The sequence below is a fragment of the Sylvia atricapilla genome, chromosome 9 (assembly GCF_009819655.1).
Source record: "Sylvia atricapilla isolate bSylAtr1 chromosome 9, bSylAtr1.pri, whole genome shotgun sequence".
Classification (NCBI taxonomy): Eukaryota; Metazoa; Chordata; class Aves; order Passeriformes; family Sylviidae; genus Sylvia; species Sylvia atricapilla.
In genome coordinates, this window is record NC_089148.1 from 3,525,227 (window position 1) to 3,542,493 (window position 17,267).

General features: G+C 44.7%; 1 protein-coding gene and 2 long non-coding RNA genes across 3 annotated transcripts in view; 1 reads left to right on the forward strand and 2 right to left on the reverse strand.

Annotated features, from left to right (window-relative positions):
• The window catches only part of LOC136364649 (complement factor H-like), a 38,807-nt gene extending 25,627 nt beyond the window's left edge, over nucleotides 1-13,180 (forward strand). Inside the window, 21 exon segments of the mRNA XM_066324616.1 lie at nucleotides 296-472; nucleotides 817-912; nucleotides 915-992; nucleotides 1,825-2,001; nucleotides 2,160-2,333; nucleotides 2,784-2,966; nucleotides 3,648-3,830; nucleotides 4,340-4,522; nucleotides 5,578-5,604; nucleotides 5,607-5,653; nucleotides 5,655-5,757; nucleotides 7,255-7,461; nucleotides 8,095-8,271; nucleotides 8,903-9,079; nucleotides 10,000-10,101; nucleotides 10,104-10,175; nucleotides 10,614-10,718; nucleotides 10,721-10,795; nucleotides 11,467-11,667; nucleotides 11,947-12,141; nucleotides 12,790-13,180. Of these exon segments, the coding sequence (XP_066180713.1) occupies nucleotides 296-472; nucleotides 817-912; nucleotides 915-992; nucleotides 1,825-2,001; nucleotides 2,160-2,333; nucleotides 2,784-2,966; nucleotides 3,648-3,830; nucleotides 4,340-4,522; nucleotides 5,578-5,604; nucleotides 5,607-5,653; nucleotides 5,655-5,757; nucleotides 7,255-7,461; nucleotides 8,095-8,271; nucleotides 8,903-9,079; nucleotides 10,000-10,101; nucleotides 10,104-10,175; nucleotides 10,614-10,718; nucleotides 10,721-10,795; nucleotides 11,467-11,667; nucleotides 11,947-12,141; nucleotides 12,790-12,809 (2,759 nt within the window). The 3' untranslated portion in view covers nucleotides 12,810-13,180.
• Nucleotides 13,181-14,595: 1,415 nt separating this feature from the next.
• On the reverse strand, nucleotides 14,596-15,256 carry LOC136364652 (uncharacterized). Its single transcript, XR_010744195.1, has 2 exons — nucleotides 15,193-15,256; nucleotides 14,596-14,704 (listed from the first exon to the last, which is right to left on the reverse strand). It is a non-coding gene; the product is annotated as an uncharacterized lncRNA (long non-coding RNA).
• Nucleotides 15,257-15,488: 232 nt separating this feature from the next.
• On the reverse strand, nucleotides 15,489-16,985 carry LOC136364651 (uncharacterized). The gene is made up of 3 exons (XR_010744194.1): nucleotides 16,950-16,985; nucleotides 16,406-16,588; nucleotides 15,489-15,712 (listed from the first exon to the last, which is right to left on the reverse strand). It is a non-coding gene; the product is annotated as an uncharacterized lncRNA (long non-coding RNA).
• Between the last annotated feature and the right edge of the window lie 282 nt (nucleotides 16,986-17,267).

The window sequence follows — 17,267 nt, forward strand, 5'->3', positions numbered from 1 at the left end:
ATACTGTTTCAACCCATGACATGCACACTAGGTCAGAGATTTTTTGGTTACTGGGCCACCTCATATCTATCACTTTATGTAGTGACTTCCACTTCTGTTCCTGTGGTCCATTAATCACAAGGCACTGAAACAAAGCATGCTTTCATTCAGGTTTGCACTCAAATGTCTTTTGCCATACAAGGCTATAAAAGGTGCTTGGAGGCCTGTTTGGTAGTAATGCTTCCTAAGGATTCATTTCCCTCAGTTCTTGCTGAAATTTTTTCTCTGGTTAAAAGTGTTTTCCTTCCTTCTTTAGAAAAATGTTTCTTCAATGGGCTGGAAAATGGTAATTTCATACACCACCGGTGGGAAACTTTTTACTTGCAAGGTAAAAAAGTCAGATATGTCTGCAACAAAGAATACCAAGCTGAGCATGAAGAAGTCACATGCACAGAGAATGGCTGGGCACCTCCTCCGAGATGTACCCATAAAAGTGAGTGTGTTTCTATTTTGGTGAGGTTTCTAGCTAAACGATTTGTTGTAGCAGTAATTTCTGGAAATGAAGACTGTCCTTCACAAAATGATTTAGCAGTGAAGAATTTAACATGCTACAAAAGTTTTCTCTCAGAATACAAGACTGAAGACTTCTATCCATTTAAATACCATATGAAACATTATGTATTAACAAGGTATGGAATTTAAAAAGTATTCAACTGACCATGTAAAAACCATTTTCAAAATCCTACTGCTGCCTCTGTTGTCATCCTTCTGCTGTGATTTTTATGCATGTAGTTTAGCAGTGCTTTACTTGCAAGGAATTTTGCCTCTCTCTTTCAGAATACTGCCAGAGGACCACTTTTGAGAATGGCTTTTGGAACCCGAGGAAGACAAGGTTTAATTTAAAAGAGAAGGGCTCCTATCAATGTCACCCTGGCTTGTGACTCCAGAAGGACAAGAGAGAGGGCACACACAGTGCCAAGAGAGTGGCTGGACTCCACCTCCAAAGTGCATCAGTGAGTGGCTAAAGGTTTCTGAGCTCCCTGTCATTGTCACCAGTGTATCCTGTGGACGTGGTGTCCTGTGGCCTCAGAGATTTGTTACCTGGATTTGTTGAGGTTTCTTACTGGGCAGAGAGAGACTCCGAGGGCAGATCCTCCAGAGATTAACCTTTCTCAGGCTCCAAGAAATAGAGAGAAAATGTCAAGGATCTTTTCAGCACTGAGTTAATGGTAATCACTGACCTCTTCAGTGGCTCTTACCTGATACAAGGTACATTTGCCCAAATTTACTCCCAATTTATGAGGCAACGTCTCTGAACTGAGGCATTCTGCCAAGAGCTTTATTGAAATGTGACCAATCTAGAGACAAATAGGATTCATCATTTCCAAGCTCCTTCCTCCCCTCAACTTAGTATAATAAGAGACTTAATCTTGTCTTGTTATCTATTGGGCATAATATTGACCAACTTTAGCTGCTCTTTTATCTTGTCCCTTCATTTTTTAGATTGCCTTTACCTAGGATTTTGTAGCTTTTTTCTGACTCTCAACTGACCATGGGAACATCAGTGCAAATCATTGGCTGTGACACCTAAATTAATAATAATGATGATAATATGTAGCAGAAGGAAATAATTTGATCTAGGGAAGAAATAGTTATCTGAGATATTACTTCTAGGCAAGTCTTGGAAGATCAACTCAATAGATAATACATGACTATGCTGCATATGTTACAATAATATTCTGACAATGCAGAATTATTGATGTTTCAAATGTACCTACAGGGATGATGCTTGCAAAGGGCAGTGTTTCTGGATAAGTAAATACACTGACTTTGTTTATTCTACAGAATCATGTAAAGCACCAGGGGACATTTTGATTCACCACACAAACAAAAATGTGTTCATGCCTGAAGACACAATGGAGTATTCATGTTTGGAGGGATATAAAACTACGAATAACATGCCAACTGATACCACAATGTGTGGAAAAAATGGAGAATGGAGTCCAGCACCCCAGTGTCATGGTGAATATTTTATCTGTTTGCTAATCAGCGTCACTCTCTGTGTACAGCCTGTGAACCTTTTTTCTTTAAGCCTTCCTTTGCTTTTGTTCTAACCAGGAGCATTTCCTGTACTTTCTGTAGGTTGTCTCCTCTACATTAAAATACTTTTTTCTCCATAGAAATCGAATGTGCGCTGCCATGGTTGAGCTATGGAGATTTCTCTCCCAAGGAGGGCAAATACCACAGTGGAGATGTAGTGAAATTCACCTGTGCAAAAAACTACATAAGGGTGGGACCTGCCTCTACTCAGTGCTACCACTTTGGATGGTCTCCATCACCACCAGTGTGCAAAGGTAATTCTTCTGCAGTATATATAGATAGATAGATAGATAGATAGATAGATAGATAGATAGATAGATAGATAGATATATTTTAGGACATAGGTTATTCCTTGTAGAATTCCCAATTTCCTTTTAAAATACTCAAGCTGCCATTCCTGTAGCACTTTTTTTTCTTCTCCCTTAAAACTGGGTTGATTTTATCAACCACTTTTCCCAGAGCAGGCATTGAAAGTGCATGGAAGTGGGAGACAAAAGTGAGCCTGGGTCACCTGTATCTGTGTGTGATCTCCAGCCCAGCACAAATCCAGATATTCAAAGGCATAAACCAATAACACCTTTAACCCATTCCACTGATTTTTCTTCACTTTAAATGATACATTCAGTTTGGTTTATGTTGTACTTAAGATATAACTGTGGTGAAAGTACTGAGTTCAGAGCATAGATTTGGTCTCTTGATTTCAGTGAGTGTCAGAGGCTGTGGACCTCCCCCTGAAATTACCAATGGAAGTATTGTTGATGGCTCTGTGGAACAGTACCAGCATGGGGAAAGAAAGCAATATGAATGTAACGGAGAACTGAAGTTGGTTGGATCAAAGGAAATAGAATGTATTGATGGACAGTGGTCACCTCCTCCCTCCTGCATTGGTAACCTACACAGCTCTTCCTTCCTTCTGAGAAGTCTGTCATTCCCTGCGGGCTATTACGTCCTAGATATTTTCACAATTAAAATGACATATTTGCAGATGTAACGTTGTGTTCAAAGTAATAAAATAATAAGATGAAATGGCATGACAAGCCATTGCTGACCTTGTGCTGGCACAACTGCTGCAACAGTGCCAGTCCCAAGCAGGAACTGCAGTTCCCACAGAGAGGTGATCGCTCTGCAATCCTCCCCGAGACCTTACAATGGGTTTCAGTTCTTGTAATAATTCCAACTGAAAGGGCACATTACAAATGTGCAGGTGGATGATCAATTATAATTTTGACTGATCCGAATCAGAGATTCAGGTGACTTGAATTAATTGAAGTTTTCCTTACTCAGTTATGGATTATGTACCAACCATTTGGGTGGTACAACCAGTGGATGTACCACTGAAACTACCTGTGGATGATGCCAGTGTTGGAAAAGAAGGGAAAAAACAGGAGAGCAATTTAGCCAGCTGACAAAAAGATACATACTCCAGCTGGGATGAAATTTAGTTGCTGCAAGTAGGGGGTGTAGGTTTGGTTCACCAAATGCAAATAGAGTTATTTTTGTTGAAGTTTTTTCAGTGATTGATGTGGGATTCCTGTATTATTGTGGAATATTTCTGCTCTTTTCAACAGAAGACAAAATGCCATGTGAATCACCTTCCTCTATCCCGAATGTTGTTCTGCATCAGGCAGAGCAGAGCCAGTATTCTCATGGGGATGAAGTCACTTGTGGATGTAAACCAGGCTCTGACAATACAGAGGAGATGAAAATAAAATGTCTAAATGGCGAATGGAAGCCTTCACCTCTTTGTGCTGGTAATCTGTTTCCATAAACTTTCAGATGTGAGCGTAACATAGTTGTATAGAAAATTTGAAGGACTTCAGCTATCAGAATGTAGCTAGATGTGGCAGAGTTCCATGCATCAAAAGAAAGTGGTTTTCATTGACTCCTTTTAAATGGAAGCATGTCCTGGAAAGGCTCTGCACCTACAGCTTTGAAAAGGGAAGGAAATAGACACTTGCCCAGTGGTTAAAGTCAATCATTAAAAGAATTAATTAAGTTAGTAAGGAATGGTGCCAGAATGTGTTAGGCTTATCCCACCGTAACCACTTTTAGGTGGGTTAGGCCTTCTCACAGTCACAGAATGAGTGAGGTTGGAAGGGACCAGAGTGGGTCTTCTGGTCCAACCTCCTTGCTCAAGCACCCACCCAGTAAAGTTCTTCCTCAAATTCACGTGGACCTTTCTGTACACCTGATGGCATCTTCATCAGTGCATATTGTCAGATCTAAATCTAGTTTTTAAGCTCTTTTTATTGTTTTTCAGATGCATCCCCTCAATGTGTAGTTCCACAGGATGTTGAGCTGGTACACTCTGGCCAGTCTCGCACGTCAAGGAGGAACACTGGGTTCCCTAAAGTTATACACTACACATGTACATTGACTGACAGAAATGTTAAACAGGCAACTTGTGTGTCTGGGAGATGGACACCAGAGATTGCATGCCCAGGTGTGTTTTTACTTTTGCTGCATATTTTTTGATGTAGGCAAGATAAGTGATCATTGTAAAGGATTCTTAGCATTGCTGTATCACTAGGCTGAAGTAGAAATGTTTACTTGACCATATGTAAAGGGTAGTGGTGGCCATCATTTGAGCAGTAAACTAGCTTTAGAAATGCACCACTTTAGTAAGGCATGCTCTCTGCTCTGACAATTGGAATGGTTGTCACTGGCACTTCTGATGTGAGAAAAGATGCAATGATCAGTTTGAGCTCAGTTCTTCAAAAGGGCTTTACCCTGATGCAAAACAGAGAGCACACCGCTCAAGCTCCAGTCAAAGTTCCTTTATTTCCTCTAAACCTTCATAATTTTCCTATTCTTTCTTTTCCTCCATCTTTCCAATGCTTCCTAGTGAAATGCTGAGAAAAAAGCTGAGTTGGCCAGTGAAAAAGCCCAGACCCAGAGGAGGCTGTGCAGATGTAACACACACCAGAGGTCAATGTCTTCAGGGCTGCCTTTATGCATGGCAGAGCAGGATATTGTCTGTAGAAAGTGTGGTTATAAAACAACCATTGCCTCATTCCTCGCTTTGCTTGCCTCATTCCTCGCTTTGCTTATACCGGATTTATGGAGATGGTGCTCCCCTGCAAGAGGGAGAAATATGTCACTCACTGTCCATACCTTACTTTCTGGAACCACTGAAAGCAAGAAACTATGCTCTGGAAGACTCCTCAGATCTCTGTCCTAGATCTACCTCATTCTCTCCTTTTTCTGTGTAGCTGTATGAGAAAGAAAGGAGAGACTGCAAGAAACTCCATCTTATCTTGGTGTAGAACAGCGTGACTGTCTTTTGTGTGACTCTGAAAGCATATGAGCACCTGAAGGCAGCTCTGCTGTTTCTGAAGCAGAACAAACTAATCCTAGTATTAATTATTTAGTTAATTGAAGCTTGAGATATCTATTGGAGTTATCTAGCACCAGTGTTGTCTTGGTTGTTTGTGTTGTAATCTCTGCTGAACTGCTACACTGTCTTTGTTCTATTGTAACATGAATGTGTGTCCTCAGCTGAGGAGAGCGTGTGCCCACCTCCACCCAGGTGCCTGGTGCTCAGCAGACAACAGTAGCAAGAAACTACAGGAATGGGAGGTAAAGCAGCTTTTTCATGTCCTGACGGTTTCCAGCTCGTTGGTACAAAGGAAATAATCTGTACAGAAGGGAAATGGCAATCACCACCTTACTGTGTGGGTCAGTACTGGCAGAGTTCTTTTCCAACATTTTGTTATATCTGTCCTCCTAATTTGCAGTCGTCATGAGCAGGAGGCTGCTGTTATTTATCGAAGATTACCATGAATGGGGAACGGCAGGAAAGCAGTAGAACATAAGTGGCTGAAAAGGGTGCAAACCATTGCAGTCTCTTCATTTACACAGACTTACCTGAGATTGTGTACACAACTTTTAGGTTGTTCCTCAAGAGCTGTGTGCTTATTTCTTGTTTAGTATATTGCATAAGAGAGTCTCATTTTTGACTTGGGGCCTTTAATAGTGTCCTCTATTCTGCAAATTATTTATTACCTAGTTACAGTTGCAATAGTGATTGAATGTTGTCTGTTTGGACTCCAGCAAGGCCTTTGACACTGTCTCCCACAGCACACTCCTGGAAAAGCTGGCAGCCCACAGGAATTGGACAGGAACTCTCTGCTGGGTTAGGAACTGGCTGGGCCCAGAGAGTGGTGGTGGACTGTGCTGCATCCAGCTGGGGACAGTCACCAGTGGTGTCCCTCAGGGGTCTGTGCTGGGGCCAACTCTGTTGAATATTTTCATTGATGACACGGATGAGGCTATTGAATCTTTCAGTGGTAAATTTGCAGGTGACACTAAGCTGGGAGCATGTGTTGATCGTTGAAAGGGATGATGGCTCTGCAGAGAGATCTGGAATGGTGGATGGATGGGTGGAGTCCAGTAACATGAACTCCAACAAGTCCAAGTGCCAGGTCCTGCACTTTGGCCAGAACAACCCCTGCAGTGCTACAGGCTGGGGACAGTGCCCTGGAGGAAAGGGACCTGGGGGTGCTGGTGGCAGCAGCTGGACATGAGCCAGCAGTGTGCCCTGGTGGCCACGGGCACCTGCCCTGGAATCAGGAATGGTGTGGGCAGCAGCAGCAGCAGGGAGGTCACTCTTGCCTGGGCACAAGTGAGGCCACACCTCGAGTGCTGTGTCCAGCTCTGGGCCCCTCAGTTTAGGAAGGACACTGAGACGTGTGAGGGTGTCCAGAGGAGGCAATGAGGCTGGTGGTGTTTGGAGCACAAACCCTGTGAGGAACGACTGAAGAAGCTGGGGCTGTTTAGCCTGAAGAAGAGGAGACCAAGAGGTGACCTTATCACTCTCTACAACTCCCTGAAAGGTGACTGTGGTCAGGTGGGGTTGGTCTCTTTCTCCAGACAACAACTGACAGAATGAGAGGACCCAGATTTAAAACTGAGCCAAGGGAAATATAGACTGGATATTTGGAAAAATGTTTTTTACAAAAGGATAATAAAGTGTTGGAATGGTCTACCTAGGGAGATGGTGGATTCACCACCTCTGGATGTGTTTAAGAAAAAACTAGACGTGGCACTTGGTGCCATAGTTTAGTTGAGGTTAGGTTTGGGTGGGACTTGATGATCTTGGGAATCTCCTCCAACCTAATGATTCGGTGATTCTGTCTCGCATTATTGTTTATCTGTGTTGTCTGTGTTTTGCAGAAGCGCCATGTTTGCACCCACCATCCGTAGAATGTGCTGATGCTCCCAGGCTGGAAAACCCAAACTTTAAAAGGGAAAGAGAAGGGGAAACAATTTATCTGGCTGGTGCTAGATTAAAGTATGTTTCTCATTCTGGATACATGTTAGATGGACCAACAGAGACAAGTTGCTCTATGGGAAAATGGTCTGCAGCTCCGTCATGCTTGGGTAATACCAAAAATCACTTATTTTGAAGTTCATTTAGCAATGAAATGGAAAGCATTTGAAACTGGAGATTGGTCAGTAAAAGCCAGTTTTTCCACTCCATATTTTGTTGTGGAATCCTATCTTCCATCATGGATGGTCTTCAGAGCAATCCTGATGGGATGAACAACTGACTTTCTGAATGCAGCCTAGTTTTTAAACATTCCTTCATATCCTTGCAGTCTTTGTTCAGTTCATATCTCTGCCAGGTGGGTCCCAGGCATATCCTCCTGATCCAAGGATCTCTTCTCTACAGAGTCCACTGGTGACTAAAAGCTGCCGTGGTGCCTCAGGGATGGAAATCACAGCAGTGTAGCAAGGGACAAAAGCTTTGAGTAAAACCTTCTGGCAAGCTTAGAAACAGATTTGAAGTATTTCAGTAGCTGAAGTTCTGTATTTGGGGGAATGACTTATTTAATCTTCTGCTTTTTATACAATAATTAACTAACTGTAATTATATAATTATGTAATCCACTGTCAGCAGATGACTGTGCTGATGTTAGAAATAGCTCTCCAAAGCCTCTGTTTGATGGAAAGAGTACACTTCTTCAATGTGTAACCAGCAGCACAAGCATCAGATTTCTGTTATCTTTTCAGAAATGCCGTGTGGAAGTGTTCCAAAAGTTGCCAATGCTCAATTTGAAGGCAGAAAGACGGAATCTTATGTGCCTGGTGAAACAATTAGCTACCAGTGTGATTCAGGGTTCCAGATTGTTGGTTCCCCTGAAATTGTCTGCAGAAAGGGAAACTGGACAGCCCTGCCCTGGTGTGAAGGTATAGGTTCTACTTCTAAGTAATCCATGATCCTTCTGAGCGTTTCATGTTGTGAATAAAATCATTTTTGCTTGGGCATGCCGGTAAGTCAGGCCAGTAGAGCCAACAGGTGACTTTGAATGAGCTGTTACCACATCTACTTTTCTGGCTTCTGGGAAACAAGAAGCAGGGCAGATCAGCAAAGCAATCATCTCCCTGTGGGCTGGAGCTGGTAGCTGAATCCTGGCTCTGTTGAAATCAAGCAGGCAGACACTATGGAGGAATGCACGCTGGCTGCAAAGGAGCAGATAGCTGTTGGATGATGGATCTTCTTTTCACATCCCTAAACATGTCAGTTGCTTTCAGGCACCTTCAATTAGTAAATAAAGCGTGCCACTCTCCAAAGTGATGGCACACCATGCTGTGCAGCACAGCTGGTGGTCTCTGTGACTTCTCTCTTTTTAGTAACTTCAGGCAGACAATAGTGGGTGCTGAAGTATTGCAGAATAAACCATAATGTATCAGAAGAAACCTTTCTTTTCTACCTGGAGAAAACGATGTGCATTAGTCAAGTGCTTTTGCTCCCCGGGAGCTCTGGAATGCCGTGTTGTGTGTCTCTTCTGGTGCTCACTCCACACTCCTCTCTTTGCAGATGTCAGCTGTGGAGCTGCACCTGATATCCCCAATGCACACATTGCAGACACTCCTCAGGAGAGGTATCTGCCTGGTGCCAGAGTGCACTATCAATGTGAAAGCAATTTTCAGATGACAGGTGCAAATTATGTCTTCTGTTCAAATGGTCAGTGGTCACGAAGACCAGATTGCAGAGGTAGGAATCTGTGCTTTCCCCTTGACTGTTAGCACAGAGGCAACCAGTTCTCTTCCTAAATACTCTAAAGACTTTGCCTTTTTTACTTCTTTCCTTTGGCTACTCCAAATTTGAACCTGCTATTGCTTCCTTGCACAACACTTGAATTAAATCTTTCCACCTATAGCAAAGATGTTCCTGAAGCAGCAGGGCCTGGAACAGGTTCTGCTCTGTCAGTCTCCTGTATGCTGTTGGTATTTCCCCAGCGTCCACCACTTCAGTGACTTTCAGTGGACAGAGATGTAAGGGCTTCTCTCTTGGGCTCGAAGCAGCAGTGGAAGCAGCAGTAGGACGGGGAAGCAGCTCTTCTTCTGCAGTGCTGCACTCTGACCAATGCAGACCCCAGCAGAGACCCAGATCTAAACCATGTGAGATCTGCTAGGGCCATGGAAGTGGAAAGGAACATTCAGGAGCTGTGCTCCAGAGTCCCCTGTCCCAGTCTGTGGCTGCAGGGTGAGCACAGCCCCTGTGGGGCTGGCTGTGCTCACCAAGGCCTGGGCAGCACAGGCTGACAAGCTCCTCCAGCATGACCAGCCCTCCAGAGCTCTGCACTTCAGCAGGGAATCAGGCCGGCTGCTGCCCCTGTGGTTTCCAGAATGCCAGTGTCCCTGGGGAGAGACAAGGCTGGTGTGCTTCTTGTGCATAGTACACAAACACTGGTTTATTCAAGAAACGTCTGTGGATCCTGCCACCTCCTGGGAGTCCCAACAGTGTTCCTTTGCCATTGCCACATCTCACTGCTTCCCCCCTGGTGAATTCCTGTGACTCACCTGAGGCAGAAAAGCTGTACCAAATCTGGAACCAGGCTAATTCCTCTCCCTTCTGATTGTACAGATGAACATAACACCTGCAAAGGTGACCACAGCCGTGTCTCTTTTCAGATGTGACATGTGGACCTCCTCCAGAAATTGCTGGTGGTAGAATTGCTGGTACTAAAAAGTCCCGGTATAACCCTGGAGAGAGTGCAAAGTATCATTGCTGGAAAAGTTTAAGATGACTGGAGATTCCACTGTAGTGTGCCAGAATGGGACCTGGACAGAGCTGCCAACATGCAAAGGTACTTTCTCTCTCTCTCCATCCATCCTGCTGTCAGTGAGAGCATCCTAAAGGTGCCTCATTGTCATTTGGCATCTCAGTGGCCTGACAGGGCCCAGCTGCCATGGCTCTGGCACACTCAGGACAAGGCCCCTTTGCCCAGGTCTCTGTTCACATGGGCTGACTTTACCAAGCTTCACTCAAGAGGGCCAAGTGCCAGGAGGACAAGATGAATCCTGCAGGCAGCTGCAAGCACTGAAAGCTGTGCTCAGGTGGGGTGAGCTGGCACTTGTGAGCCTGAACATTGGAGAAATGAGAAACTCTTGCTCCTGCCAGCTCCTTGGGTGTTCTCTCTGCTTTCCTCCACTTCTCTGAGTAGTGGCAACACAGGGTGGGTGGTATTTCTGACCAGCCCTTCTCTGCAGTTGGACTTCCTCTCTGATTGGGAAATTTCTTTCAGGAAAAGCTGGAATATGTGGCACACCTCCGGCTATTCAAAATGGAGAGCTTCTTGTCTTCCCCTTGCCAGAATATCAACATGGTGATACCCTGGAGTACCAATGCCCAGATTCTATACCATAGAAGGGTCTCCAACAATCACCTGTCTGAATGGGCGGTGGACAGACCCTCCAGTTTGCCTGGGTAGGTCGAGGCATGTGCTGGCTGGCCAAAGGCTGTGTGACTGCTCCTCTTGTCTTCCTCTCAGGCCCGTGAGGGCAGCACTGGTGCTGGAGGCACATGCTGGCAGGGCAGAATGGCAGTGAGTCCTCCTTTTGTCCCAAAGGAGTTTCTTCTTCAGTTCAGCTTGTGTAGTTCCCTCAGCTGCCAGCAGGTCCATAGGGAGGGGAGTTGGCTGAAGCCTCCTGTGAGGGGATCTCCATCACTTGTGCAGAGCTCCTGAGTGCTCATCCTGGGGGCACGGCTCCACCCAGCAGGCTGTGAGCCAGGAGGATGGGTCTGCAGGAGTGGCAGTGCTGGGGAAAGCCGGGGTGCCTCCATGAGGAGACAACAAATTTAGAGAAGGACTGAGCACAAGGGAAGGAGGGATCTCAGAAAAGGTATGGGGAAGTTCAGTGGTGCCTAGTGTGTTTCCCCCCTGTGTGACAGTCAGTGTGACAAGGCTTCTCCCAGGGCTTTTTTTTCGCCCTTTAGCTTGGAGGTGAATGTCTTTTCTGTTGCAAGTGACTGAGGGATAGAGCATATACTTGGAAGCCTTTTTAGATATGAGTAACTTCAGTAGGCTCTAGGGGCAAAACAGTCACATGTGCTGTGTCTGTGTGAAGTGCTGACACTCTTCTCTTGGCTTTTTAAAGCGGCCTGTACAGTGTCAGAAGAAGATATGGACAGAAACAATATTGAGCTGAAATGGATTGTGATAAGGAAGCTTTTGATCTCATCGGGTGACTACATTGAATTTCGTTGTAAACTGGGATATTTGGTAGACCCAAGCACTTCCAACTTCAGAGTACAGTGTGTGGATGGGACATTGAAATACCCACGGTGCACACTGGGAAGTAAGTCACCCCCTCCTCTGCTTTGCTGCTCTGTGGTTGCATTTTCAGTGCTGAGGGGAAGCAGAAATCCCCTGCTTTCCTGGCCGGGAGCCAGTATGTGGGAGCCTCCTGGAAGCTGCAGGAATGGAGGGGTAATGCCCCCAAGAAGTCATTGCCCAGCACACCTGAGCTGGGGAGACCTCTGGGGAAATGGCCCTCGGGGCACTCAGGGGGTGCCAACAGAGCCTCAGTTGTCCAGTGTGAGATCTACGGGCAAATAACAGAAGTATTTTCTTGCAGGGAGCTGTGCCCTGGATAGGATCACCATGGAAAGGAACCATATTCAGTTGCAGTCCTCCTGGCAGTTGAGCCATCACTATCACTCAGGAGAACCTGTTGTCTTTGTGTGTAAGCCTGGGTACCAACCGGTTGTCCCCAGGGATGACTTCATAGCACAGTGCCTGGATGGAGTGATTAAATATCCCAAGTGTGAAGGTAAGTGCTCGCTGCCACAGACATGAGTATTGTGGTTTGAAAACAAACCAAGTGAGAGGCTCTAAGTCAGAAAATACAATTTAATGAGAAGAAAAGCAAAATAAAATAAAATAAAGTAAAATGAATAAAATAAATGCAAAAATACAAAAAGAAAATCTCCCAAAACCCCCGACAGAGTCAGAATATAACCTGATCAGGGTGAGGAAAACAGTCCAGACGAGGCGGTCTTCCTGAAGCAGTGATCTCATAGAAAGATCTGGTAGCTCTGATTCCTCTGGGAATCCAGTGGATGAGGGCTGCTTCAACTGTCCCAAATCCCAGCTTATATCCTGGTGAGAATACTTGGCTCTTCCCCATGGGCGGAGTATCTCACAATGGGATGATGAGTCATGGAAGAGGGCCTTGATGGCCCATTAAAGAGAGGCATAACTACTTCCGGGAGTTATCTTTGAGTCATGCAAAAGGCATTGATGGGCCATTAACTGAAGATGGTGATGGAATACATCCTAAACTACAGCCCAGGAAACATGAGGAAGGGCTTGTAGGAGGCAGTTCTGCTGAAACTGCCTGCCCACTGCCCTGAGGAGCCCCTGGGGTCTGTCAGGATTGGTATTCATGCCTTTTGATCCTTTTTTTTTCTTTACACAGATTCACCATGGTTTGGGTAAATGGAAATGGCATGAGGGAGCCCAGCTGTGGAAATAAAAGAACCATCAACCAACCTGGTGACTTGAGCTCAGCTTTTCCTGGTGTTGCCCATCTTGCTGTGCTTTGTTTGCAGCTTAACCAATGCTCTGTCTTGGAATTTGTTCTTGTTTTCACTATTGGATGGTTGTTTGCATATTATCCACATTAGATCTAGTTTTGTAAATGTATTTCCATTTTGTGCAACCAAAGGGCTGCGCTTGCATTTTCTCCATGCTGTACTGATCTCTCACTGCTGTTTTATTGACAACTGTGTCCTGAAAGCAGGCTGGCTTTGGTGGCATACAGAGGCAAGAATTAAAGCTGACAGCTAATTTGATTATCAGCACACAAAGTGTGTTTGGCCTTGTGTATTCCTACCTTTTCTCCATGCACTTGCTTGGAAATGAGCCTGAGCTGAGTGGCCTGAGGGCCTGAGCAGAAGGAGCAAGTAAGGGAAGTCTCGAGGCAGAGCCAGTTCTTCTGGGGGACTTGAGCCAGATCCTGCCTGCAAAGGCAAAATGTTGGCCTGCAAGTAGCTGGGATCCCTAGGTGAAGGTGAGGGACTAGTTCCTGGTCCAGGTCCTGCATGGGCCAGTCTGTGCCAGCCCCAGCCCCATCTGCCCTTCACAAACAAGGAGAAAGTGCTTGTGGGAGTCACTGGTAGCCTGGCTGTGGTCAGCCATGTGCTAACGCACTCCCTGATTCTGAAGGGAGAGAAAAAAGCAAGTACCAGAGTAGAAATCGTGCACCTTAGCAGAGCAGACTTCAACGATTTTAGCAAAACGGGAGATGGGATTGCTTGGGAGTCATAGGAGTCCCAAAAAGCTTATAGGTCTTGAAGCACAGAATCCTGCAAGCACAAGAGTATTCGGTTCTCATCTTCAGGAAGAAAACCACATCTCCCTGGACTGGCCTAGCTCATCAGAGACTTCACAGAGATCTCTGGAGCAGAAAAGAAATCCAGTACAGGGGATTGAGGCAAACAAGGGGCTCCAAGACGAGCTGTTCATGGCATTGATGTGCCATGTATGGATAATGTTAGAAAAGCTGAAGCTCAGAGTGGCCCTTAGGAGGGACAAAAGGGTATTCTATTGCTACACTTGGATGAAAACAATCCGTAAGAAACTTTGATCTATCACTCAAACAGCTGGGTGATTTAGTGGCAGCAGCCCCACGTGAAGCTTGAGTATTTGATGCCGTCTTGGCCTCAAAGTCCATCAACAAGATGCTGCCTTCATGTCTGCAATGCCCTCATCCTGTCTTGTGCTCACAGCCAGTGTTGTGTGTACATCCAGAGGGAGGGGTGAGAGGAGTGCCACTTCCAGCAGCTGTTCCAGCAAGGGCTTTTGAATCCCTTTCACTGCCAGTTTGCTCTGGAAGAGGAAGGCTATTGCTGTTATGTACACTCTGTAAAGTATTTCTATCAACTTTCTCCACCTCTTGGTTGACTGGGTTTTGACAAAATAAGCAGAGTTTGTCTTGCATTTCTTTTTCTGTTTTGTTCATTCTTGTAACTCTTGCAGAAGCCTTGGTAACCCATAGAGAGCACCCTACATGCTATGATTTCACAGATAGGTGACTTTAGACAGAAAAGACAGAAGGTACCCTTAGAGGGGCTTTTTAAATTAAAACAGACTAAAATGGATGCAAGGCAAACATTGTCTGTATTCCTGAATATCTTCGTGGCTCTAGTCACACTTGTTTTCAGACAGAACCTTAAGAGTATCAATATTTAAGTGTCATAGGAAATCATACAAAGGACTTGGATTTAATTATTTGAAAAATAGTTTTAATAATAATAATAAACTTCTCAGCAAATTTGTATACGCTTAGGTTTGAAGTAGTTTTACAGATCCCTTAAAAGCTCTTTTTTATACTGTTGTGGTTTGAAAACAGACCAAGTGCGAGGCTCTAAGTCAGAAAATACAATTTAATGAGAAGAAAAAGAAAAAAAATAAAATAAAATAAATGCAAAAATACAGAAAAGAAAAACTCCCAAAACCCCTGACAGAGTCAGAATACAACCTGATCAGGGTGATGGAAGCAGTGCAGACGAGGTGGTCTTCCTGAAGCAGTGATCTCATAGAAAGGTCTGGTGGCTCTGGTCCTCTAGGAATCCACTGGCTGAAAGCTGCATCTATTGTCCCAAACTCCAGCTTATATCCAGGTGAGAATGCTTGGCTCCTCCCCATGGGCGGAGCATTTCACAATGGGATGATGAGTCATCCAGGAGGTCCTTGATGGCCCATTGCAGAGAGATAACACCTGGAGGGAGTTATCTATGAGCCATGCACTAGGCATTGATGGGCCATTAACTGAAGATGGTGATAGAATACATCCTAAACTACAACCCAGGACATATACTTGCTGTTTTATGTTGTTCCTCCAGCTCAGTCCTTTCCAGGCTCCTTACCTGTGAAGGGAGACATGAGTGCCGTGAAGGTGTACAGCTCCTTCCTCCAGCTTTTCCCATGTGTATGCCCATATTGCATCCCTGTGCTGCACTGCTCATCCTCAACCCGCAGAGGCCTTTCCCTTCCATGCCCCTCCAGCTCAGACTCAGCACTCATTTCCCAAAGCTGAGTGCAGTCACCTGGAGAAGACGAGGCCACCCTAATTCACCTGGAAATAAGAGATGAAGAACATCTACCTACCTTTCCTCAAGTCCATACTTGCTTTCCTCTTTCAACACACCTTGGATATGCCAGCTGTCCTCTCTTACACTGCACTTGAAATAGAGTTGTGCCAGATTCTGCTCCAAAATGGTTCTGTTTACAGTAAAAGCCAACGTAATCCCCGTGGTAAAAGTAAACCTGGTCTGCATAGAATGCTTGCAGCAGCACATTTTTTTTCTCCATTTCAGTGTTGGACAATTTACATGGCTCTAAAAAAGAGAGACTTGATCAGTACGAATAAATTGATTCTTTTTGGAACAGAAGATTTTGGCCAGGCTACACTGAAACTATGAATTTTTTCTAATTGTCTTATTATACTGCAGGCAAACCATGGTTAAGGAAAAAAAAATACACCAGAGGAGCTTAGCTTGCCTTGATTAAAACTTTCCTATGTCACTGGAGACACTGAAATTGAGATTTAAAGGTTCTACCTGACAATACTCAACTTATACATTTGAGTATGTGATTTTAGAGACAATTGAGGTTGTTCAGCCTGGCAAAAAGAAGGATGCAGGGAGACCTCACTGCACCTTTCCAGAACCTAAGAGGGGCTTCTAAGAAAGATGAAGATAGACTTTTCAGTAGGGCCTGGAGCACAGGGCTTTATGGTTATGGTTTAAAACTCAGAGAGGGTCGATTCAGCCTAGACATAAGGAAGACATTACCACCAGGGAGAGTGGTAAAACACTGCAAGGGTTTTCCCTGTTTTCCCTTTTCCCAGAAAGGCAGTGGTTGCCCATTCCTGGGAACATCCAAGGCCAGGCTGGACAGGGCTCTGAGCAGCCCTGCTCCTTGCAGGGGCTTGGACTAGATGGCCCTTACAGGTCCCTACCAGGCTGCTCCTTGAGGCCATGAATTGTACAGAGAAACCACTGCATCTTGATCTTATTTATCACACCTACCTATACAAACTGGCGGCAAAGTCCATTGTCCTCCAGAGCAGTAGATTCTCTCAGAGCCTTGCAGAAAATGATAGTCAGAGCAAATGTACTGAACTGAGGAGCCATTCTCATACTGGGGCAGTGCTGGCAGAGTAAGAGCTCCATTTGCAACAGAGGGTGGAGAGCCACATTTTTCTGTAGCAGCTGCAATGGCCATAAAAACATTTAAGACTAAGAAAGGAACAAATTGTCAGCTTGATCATAAATTAGAGGAGCATGAAGGTTTTCTTTTTACAGCTCTCTTTCTACAGAGCTTTCAGTTTCCTGGGCTTGGAGAAGAGCTTCCCCCTCCCTTCTACAGCCTTGCCCAGCCAAGGAAGGTGCAGCACTTTTCCAAGCTTGGCCATGTTCAACAATATTGTTGCCTTGTGCATCTATATTATTGATGCTCAAGCATTGATTATTTACGACAGACTCCAGACCCACGCTAAAAGCAAAGCAAATAATTTCTAAATAGGTCTAAGACTGATTAATTTAAGATGGAACAAAAAAGTTATTGCTTTACCTTGAATAACACATTTTGGATATTTCACTCTGCCATGGTCACACTGTGTCCTCCCAGGAGATGAAATGGCAGACACTCTAGATCTTGACATGAATAGCTTTGGTTAAGCAACTTCCCTTTATTCAGAAGAAGAGCTTTTCTTAACGACTTCACTTCATTAAATTTAAGCATTATATCTCTAATGATGCTAAATCAACTAACAACTATTAGTCATAGAGGTGACTGTAAATGTGCTTAATTTATTTTTTTGGTTGTAGGGTTGTTTTATGCTTTTTTTTTTTTTGGTTTCTGGTGTTGTGGGTTTTGTTTGTTTGTTCG